At 42.7% G+C, this 9364-nt stretch overlaps 1 protein-coding gene across 1 annotated transcript in view; it reads left to right on the top strand.

The window, feature by feature from the left end:
* The first annotated feature begins 2818 nt into the window (after window positions 1-2818).
* Window positions 2819-9364, top strand: part of Lars (leucyl-tRNA synthetase) — a 56432-nt gene continuing 49886 nt past the window's right edge. The window contains exons 1-2 of the mRNA XM_005356040.2: window positions 2819-2985; window positions 6059-6183. Of these exons, the coding sequence (XP_005356097.1) occupies window positions 2980-2985; window positions 6059-6183 (131 nt within the window). The 5' untranslated portion in view covers window positions 2819-2979. The remainder of the gene's footprint in view (window positions 2986-6058; window positions 6184-9364) is intronic.

Raw genomic sequence — 9364 nt, 5'->3', positions numbered from 1 at the left:
CCCAAAAATAAAGTCAGGTGGTGGCGGTACATCCTTTTAATCTCAGTGCTCAAAAGGTAGAGGTAGGAGGAGCTCTATGAGATTGAGACCAGCCTGGTCTGTAGACAGAACAAGTTCCAGGACAGCCAAGGCTACACAGAGGAACCCTGTCTTAAGAAAACAAATAAACAAAAACAAAAATAAATAAAGAGTAGCAAATACTCTTAATCATTGAGTCCCCCCCCCTTTGGAAGTCCTTGCTTGGCTCCTGGGGACTTGGCTTGACTGGGGGTACCCAGGGAAAGAAGAAATAAAAATAAACACATAGACACACATTTATGGAAAAGCGGGGATTGAGTGGACTGGACTCCTCTGTTGGAAAGACTGAAGCACGCTGGTAGCCCACCATGTTCACTACATATAGACGAACAAGGAGGCAGGATCATTATACACAGCTGAACAGGAGGCAGATTTAGCTAACCTTGGTAGGAACAGGTTCTGCAGGGAAGCTGTCTTCAGATCGTAAATAACCTATGGCAGAAAGTGACGATGGATGCTTTCTGCACAGGCATCACAGGAAGGCTTTATCATCTCTTTAAGCCTCATGTTTGGAGGAGGGGAGGCTCTGACATTTTTCCGTGGGGCTAAGACGTTGAAGTCCTCCGTGTGACCACGTCCATGCTAACAACACACATTCACTTCAGGACTTCATCCACTCAGGGCTTCTTCCACTCTCCACACTTTATTTCTTAATTTCTTCCTTCTTCTTAACAGACGCTTCCATAGTCAAAGACACCATCTCTTCTGGACAACAGTAGCAGCTTCGCTATTATTCTTTTCTGTTTTTCTCTTTTGTAACACACAAATAGGACCATGTACCTTCCCTGCTTAAAACCTGAGCAGGCTCTCATTTCCCCTGCTGGTTTGATGCCTGCCTTTTCCTTTTAGTCTTTACTCTCCATGAAAGACACAGCTATCTCTATCTTGTTTAAGTGTCTCTCCAGCATGAGAGCATCATGTACATAAAGGATGCTAGATGAATGGAGTGGAATGAAATGAATCCAAATGACTGTTGTCCTCTTGGGTGGAGCCAGGGGTCAAACTGGGACTGCGCACATGCTAGGTAAGCACTTAACCCTAGTCCTCTTTAGAAAGATAGATTTTTAGGCATTTGAATAGGAAATACGAATAAATGTGGAGGCATGTAGGTGGTTTTGCACAGTTTGCATTCACTAAACCATTTGTTTACTTTCTGCTTTCATGTCTCATGCTTATTAATGATAGGTGCTACAAGACAGCATCTATGTGTTTTGTGGTTCTCTGCTCTATTCTAGTTCTATGTCAGGGTCATGTCAAGTGCTTAGTAAGTATTTGCTGCATGAAAGATTTCAGTTACCAATGCGATTTGTGAGGACAAATAGTTCAGGTTAGGTCACAATTGTTACAGGAAAGCATAACCAGTTCTAAAAAGCTGTGGAGTATGAGATTCTCTCACTTATCCAAAATTATAAAGCACCTACCATGTGCTAGAGATACTGCTAGACAAAGTCCTATTACCATGAAGCTTGAAGTCTGGTGATAAACAGGCGATTAAATACATACATACATACATACATACATACATACATACATACATACATACGTATTTAAAGGGAGAGAAAGAACAAGACACTCCAGGGAATATATAGGAGACATTTAACCCAGACATAGTGTTAAGAAGTGATTTCTAGCTGGACAGTGGGGGCGCACGCCTTTAATCTCAGCATTGGGGAGGCAGAAGCTGGCAGATCTCTGTGAGTTTGAGACCAGCTTTGTCTACAAAGCAAGTTCCAGGACAACCAGGGCTACACTGTGAAACCCTGTCTCCGAAAAACAAAATACAAGCAAACAAAAAAGTGATTTATAAATTGTTGCTAGTTAAAAGAAGAAGGTGCAGAAAGTGATGGAGTGAACGCCTTTGTGTGTGCAGCCCTTACTGAGAAAGCCAGAGTTTTCTTCTTCATAGCCTAAGGCTCCTTCTTTCTTTCATCCAACCATGTTTTTTTATTACACTTGTATCGTACACCAGGCATGTATTACACCATCATTAAAGTTTGTCTACGACTACTTAGGAAAAAAAATTCTTCAGAACTGTTGGTAGCACGTCTCAGTTATTCGCTCCTCTTAAAGTGCTTTGTAGACGCTTAGTGTTTACTAGATTAATGGATTAACATATGAACAAATCTGAACTCTAAGAGTAAAAGCCATTTCTTATCAGGTCTGTTCGATAGAATAGTTTTGTGCTGATGGAAATATTTCAGCATTTTTGCACCAACCAATATGGCAGTCATAGATGATGAGTACTTGAAATGTGGCTTGGGCGTGGCCTGAGCCAAGCTTCAGCGAACAGGTGCGTTTCTGATCTCTTCCCTAAAGGTGCAGATTATTTGGTGCTATTAAACATCTATAAGCTGAGCTGTTGAATGCTACTGGTGCTAATAAATACCTGTGCGTGGTGGCAAGCCATAATTAGCACCTCAGTCACTGAATAGCAATCAATTCCGCGTTCTGGCATCCTGACAGACAGACGGCTCCACGGGGTGAGAGGGTTCACGTTTCTAACTCCACCTCCTTTAGAGCTCACTTGCGGCAGTCCATCATCCTGAACTGCATCACGGATCTTGTAGTTCAACATGAGGGTGACATCACTGCCGGTGTCACCTGGGAGTGGGCCTATGGCTATGATTGATTTCCGGTATCCCGTTGTCTTTTGGGAATTGTAGTTCAGGAACGCCTGTTGTACTTCAGTACTCATGGTCTGGGAACTACAACTCCCTGCTGTCCTCGAGATGCGCCCGGCTGTACTCTGCGAGCTGTGCGGTTGCCTCAGCAAGTGTGAAGTGTGTGCTTTGGTGTCCTGGGAAGCTAGGATTCCCCGAGTGGGAGGGAAAAGTTGGAGCCACTTCTCTGAGGATATCACTGGGACCGCTGTGCTGGATCTTGAGTCATTTGGGCGACACCATGGCGGTGAGTTTGGGCGGGAAGAGCATCCTCAGATTTGGGCCCTGAAACCCAGTTGTTAGGGTATTCGGGGCTCCCCACATGTGCCTGTCGCTGGGAAGGGAAACACTCTTTTCGGAAAGACTCCTTTCCCTCGCTGGAGGCACGATTTCCTGGAGAATCATTTGCTTTTCTCTCTAGTTGAGCCAGCGTCTTCACTTTACGCGGGCTACTTAAATTACAAACACGGAATTTCGTCGTGTTTTAAGTAAAAATAGAGGTAGCGAAGACTATGTAAACGTTTCCAACATTCGGGCACCTCACTGAGAATGTGTTTAGTGTCTCTGAAGCACTGACTTTTAAATATATTTTATTTTACAATTAAGCAGCTGGACCCGGAGGCACAGGTCTAGTAGTCTCAGCTACTTTGGAGACCGAGACAGGAGGACTGAAAATTAAAGACTTGCGTGGGCGTGGAAAAAGTTCAAAGTCAACCCGAATAACTTAGCGAGACTGTCTCAAAATAAAAAGTGAAAAGGGCTGGGAAGTAGTTCAGTCGTAGAACCCTAACCTAGCATGACCAAGGCCCTTAATTCAGTCTCCAGTACTGGGGGCGAAATGAAATAGTTTAGCAGGAGGGGCGATGACTCTCAGGAATTAGAGGTATTCCTTGAGGCCTCTTGAGCTTGGTAGTCACAAGGTGTTAAAGGACAGTCGGGTTTTCCTCCTGCCACGTTCAGCTTCCCAGGTGGAGGAGCAGAGATGACTGGGCAGGGTATTTCCAGGTAATACCTGGAATGATGGCAGAGTAGCTAGAACCAGAAGCACAGATGGGTACAGAGAGGCAGTGAGAAGATGGGACTGGGTGATTGGCAAGCTAAGAGTTGGCGGAAAAGGGACCCCATTATCAGGAGAAGGTTACTATAGGGTTGAAGAATTTTTGGCGCTAGAATTCTTTTTCTTGTTGGTCTTAGTCTTATGTAGCCCAGGACCCCTGAAACTCACTGTATAGCTTTATCTCTGAGTCTTTCTGCCTCTTACTTTAAAGGGGGTTGGGTTTCAGGGGTGCAATATTATATCTGGCATAAAAGTAACTCATCTGTGCTCTTCAGATCATGGCTTTTCTTTCCTCCTCCTTTTTGTGGAAGTGCTATTGGAGATTGAACCCAGCGCCTTGCACACGCTAGGCAAATAAACTGCCATTGTGTTGCGTACCCACCTTGAAAGGACTGTTTCTAGTTAGTAGTAAAATCTTTTGGAGTGACCACCTCCATGGCTGTTCATACCCATCACTGTGGGAGAAATTGTGTTAGGGAGAGAGCCAGGTAGGAAAAACCTCAAGAAAAGAGGCAGGGACTAATTTCTCTGTTTTATTCTGGTGGTGTGTGTGTTTCTTACCCTGCAAGGTTAAATATCTGTAAGTAATATAGTTTGTATTCATGGAATACCTTGCGGTTTACAAAAGACCTGTGCCAAAAATAGATGGGAGCATCAGGAGCACTGTCAGACTGAAAACCAGGATAGAACTTATTTAGGCCCTGGTTCTGTATTTAGGAACTGGTGGAGCCAGGATATGGGCAACAGAGCAAGGGAAAACAGAAATTGGAGTAAGGTGATGGGTGGTATTGTCGGTTTTCACCATTTGCTGGCTTGCTGTCAAGTTCAGATTTGCTGTCTCGAAAATGGGAGTCACAAGCCGGGCGATGGTGGCGCACGCCTTTAATCCCAGCACTCGGGAGGCAGAGGCAGGCGGATCTCTGTGAGTTCGAGACCAGCCTGGTCTACAGAGCTAGTTCCAGGACAGGCTCCAAAGCCACAGAGAAACCCTGCCTTGAAAAACCAAAAAAAAAAAAAAAAAAAAAAAAAAAAAAAGAAAATGGGAGTCACAGTTTATCCTGCTTCTCAGGGTTGTAAAATTGAGATGATGTTTACAAAAGTGTCCTAATAACTGCAGAATAGCAGGCTATGGTGCTACACCTCCTTAATCCCAACACTCCGAGGCAGGCAGATTTCTGAGTTTGAGAGCAGGCTGGCCTACATAATGAATTCTAGGCTAGGCAGGGCTGTAGCAACACCCTGTTTTCAAACAAAACCACAACAGAAAACCCAAACCACAAAGCAAAATAAATGAACTCCAGAGCACTGTGAAGATATGTATTTGCCTGTATGTGTATCTGTATATTGTGCTTGTCTGCCGCCTGTGGAGGCCAGAGGAGGTGCTGGATCTGGAACTCCCTGGAACTGGAGTTACAGACAGTTGTGAGCTGCTGTGTGGTGGTGGGAACTGAACTCAGGTCCTCTGGAAGAGTATCCCGTGCTCTTAACCTCTGAGCCAATTTTCCAGCTCTCCCTTTCTTGATACTTACTTTTTTAAATTTGTGATGGAGTCTTGGTAAGTTGCTCCGTTGCCCTTGAACCTGCTCCACATCCCACACAGGGCTGGCACTTGCTGTCCTTTGTGCCTCCCAGGTAGCTAGGTTTACCGTTCTGTGCCACCAGGCCTGGTTTGGAGACCTGATTGTCACAACCAGGTGTGTCCTATTAGTACCTACTGAGAAGAAACTACAGATGCTTTAAACCTCCTACAGTGCACCAGAGAGCTCCTGAGAGCAAAACCTGGCACAGATGTCAGGGCCTCAGAATTCAGTTTTTTTTGTTTTTTTTTTTTTTTTTTTTTTTTTCGAGACAGGGTTTCTCTGTAGCTTTGAAGCCTGTCCTGGAACTCGCTCTTGTTGACCAGGTTGGCCTCAAACTCACAGAGATCCGCCTGCCTCTGCCTCCTGAATGCACCGTTCCTGCTGGGTTCAGTAACTAATTTTTAATATTGTTCATTTACATTTTAAGGTAGGCTTGAAGAATTTGATCTGTCAGTGAACAGCTCTTTTTTGGTGAGCCTGACTTCTTTTTTTCCCTCTTGGTTTTTCACACAGGGTCTCAGGTAGCCCAGGCTGGTCTCAAACTTACAGTTTGCCTGAGGGTGCGCTTGAATTTTGATCCTCTTATTTCCACCTCCCAGGTGCTGGGATTATGGCATGCACTCGCTTTCCCGGCTCTTATTTCTTTTAAAGCAAGCCATTCTGTCTCTTTTTGTATTTACTAGGAAAGGAAAGGAACAGCCAAAGTAGACTTCTTGAAGAAGATCGAGAAAGAAGTCCAGCAGAAATGGGAAGCTGAGAAAGTGTTTGAAGTCAATGCATCTCATTTGGAGAAGCAGAAGCAGACCAGGTGAGTTGGTGACGATCCCCACACCCATCTGCCCAGGGAGAGGGAAGTGAGACACTGTGTGTAGTGGGCTGGAGGAGCTGGGTTCCCCCGTGTACTCAAGTCGAACTCTTTCTATGGAATTCTTAGATTTTGTTCACATTAAGATAAAAAAACAAACCACATTTATTTTTGTGTGTTTGCAAGTGTGGTCCATACATGCTATTCAGAGGAAAACTTTCAGGAATCAGTTGATTGCTACCATGTTGGTTCTGAAGATTGACCTTGAGCCTGTGTCTGCTGAGCTATCTTACCAGCCCTTACAGATTTTTTTTAAAAATATTTATTTATTTATTATGTATACAATATTCTATCTGTGGTGCAGGCCAGAGGAGGGCACCAGACCTCATTACAGATAGTTGTGAGCCACCATGTGGTTGCTGGGAATTGAACTCAGGACGTTTGGAAGAGCAGGCAATGCTCTTAACCTCTGAGCCATCTCTCCAGCTCCCCCCTTGCAGATTTTTTTAAGTTATTATTTTTCACATTTTGACAAAGGAAAATGTTTTGAAGTTTTGTATTTATTGGCCAATAAAAAGAAAGCTTTTTCTTTGAGAGATTCTTACTGATATTACCTCCAATATAGAATAAAATTTTGAAGGGTCACTGTATTTGTTGATTTTATTTTATAAGTACTATATTGCTTTGAAACTAAGATGATAATTTGAGGCAAATTGTAGACAGTGATTATTGGAGGAAAAACAAAAGCAAAGTAATTGTCCTCAAAAAGAATGCTACAGTTGCTGGGCATGGTGTCCGTGTCTTTGATCCCAGCACCCAGCACTCAAGAGGCAGAGGCAGGTGAATCCCTGAGTTTGAGGCCAACTTGATCTACAGAGTGAATTATAGGACAGCCAGGACTACACAGTCTTAAAAAACAAAACAAAAAAAAAAAAAGAAAAGAATGTTACAATATGTTAAATTAATGTGCATACCCATATATATTTATATATATATTGACATTGTCCAAGTAGGGCATGGTGGTGCACACCTTTAATCCCAGCACTTGGGACACAGAGAATGTATGTGGTAGTAGCTAACTGTGAACTGTGTGCTAGGAAACATACGATAGTCTCATTGAATCTTAAGAATTTTTATTATGTTTACTTGATGTTATTTTTTAATGTTTATGGATGTTTTGCTTGCATGTATGTCTGTGCACCATGTGGATACCTGGTGCATACAGAGCTCAGAAGAGAGTGTCAGATAGATCCCTTTGACTGGAATTACATACGCTTGTGAACTGCTGTGTAGGTGCTGTGAGCTAAACTGTGGTCTATAGAAGAGCAGCAGATGCTCTTAACTACTGAACACCTCCAGTCCCTTGCTTAGCTCCTTAATAGCTTTTTAAGGTGAAGGTTTCTTTTTGTCTTTTGAGACAAGGTCTCACACTATCCCAGTCTGGTCTCCAACTTGGCTATGTAGCAGAGAATGACCTGACTTGATCCTCTGCCTCCTCCTAAGTGCTAGGATTACAGGCATGTGTCACCGTGCTTGATCTATGTGGTGTTGGGGATCAGACCCAGCACTTTGTGTATTCTGGGCAAGCACTCAACTAACTAAGCTGTTTTCAACCCGGTAAAAAAAAAAAAAATTAAATTAAACTACATGTAGCAGATGGTGAAGCAGATATAGAGAGGCTAAGTAAAGTTCTCAAAGTTGATAAGAGTTCACAGGGTGTGACTCTTTCATACTTCTGTCCTTCCAAGTATTTTTTAAGGGTATTTCTATGTAGCTCTGGCTGTCCTGGAACTTACTATGCAGACCAGGTTGACTTCTAGCTCACCCTGCCTCGACCTCCCAAGTGCTGGGATTAAAGGCATGTAGGACTACTCCTGGCTTTGCCCTTCCAAGTATTAACCAGGCAAGCTAGCTGTTTTGTTTTGTTTTGTTTTGTTTTCATAGATTTATTATGTATGCAGTGTTCTGCCTGCATGTTTGCCTGCAGGCTAGAAGAGGGCACCAGATCTCATAAATGGTTGTGAGCCACCATCTGGTTGCTGAGACTTGGACTCAGGACCTCTGGAAGAGCAACCATTGCTCTTAACCTTGACTAGCTTGGTTTTTAAGAGCTGATAAACTTAACGTGTAACTGTAGATGTTTCTAGGGCTTACTAATTTAAAAAAAAAAACTATCATCTTTACTTACTACTTAGATAAACTCCAATGGAATGCATGTAGTGTACTATATTTAAAGTGAAAGAGAAATTGCTAGCATACAGTATTGTTATACCTTAAACTACAGTTTGTTATTCTGTTGCTTGGTTTTAGAATTTTAGTCCACATTAAATCAGTTTAATAAGAAATGAACCACTGTGGCTGGAGAGATGGCTCAGAGGTTAAGAGCATTGCCTGCTCTTCCAGAGGTCCTGAGTTCAATTCCCAGCAACCACATGGTGGCTCATTACCATCTGTACTGAGGTCTGGCGCCCTCCTCTGGCGTGTGGGCAGAATGTTGTATACATAATAAATAATTCTTTAAGAAAAAAAAAGAAAGAAATTAACCACTATAATGGGTCAGGAAAAGAATGACCTGTTGAGATATGAAGTTTTGTTGAAGAAATTTATGAGTATTATGAAGATTAAATTTCAAAAGTCTTTATGAAACATACTGTGCTTTAATAAAATTCGTGAGTGAGCCACACTAAGTGATATATTGTTGAAGAACATATCCATATTTGTAAACTATGGAAAAGGAAGAGAATGGCAAAAGCCAACTGAAAGTTATTGGTTTTCCATTATGAGGAGAGCACATATGGTTGGCTTCACTGAATTATAACTTGGAGGGTACATTTGTAAGTGCTCAGTTATTTGTAAGTACACGGCATAATAAAATGAACATTTTATTTTATAGAGACAGGATTAGCCCGTGCTGGTCTGGATCAAACTGACCTTGAACTCACAGGGATCCCCCTACCTCTGCCTTCCATCCTGGCTGAAAAATTAACTCTTACAAATGCACCATTTATGCTGTGTGATATAATACGTAGGTTACAAATACTTATTGTGAAAAAGAAAGATAGTCTGAGAATAGAAACAGCTTTAAATAAGGTGATCCACTGCACGTGCTGTGATGTTAGCACGTCTCTCCACTGCACGTGCTGTGATATATGGACGTCTCTCCACTGCACGTGCTGTGATATAT

The sequence above is a fragment of the Microtus ochrogaster genome, chromosome 18, assembly GCF_000317375.1.
Source record: "Microtus ochrogaster isolate Prairie Vole_2 chromosome 18, MicOch1.0, whole genome shotgun sequence".
Taxonomy (NCBI): Eukaryota; Metazoa; Chordata; class Mammalia; order Rodentia; family Cricetidae; genus Microtus; species Microtus ochrogaster.
Note: the sequence above shows the minus strand (reverse complement) of the source record. Positions and strands in the feature narration are given on the sequence as shown.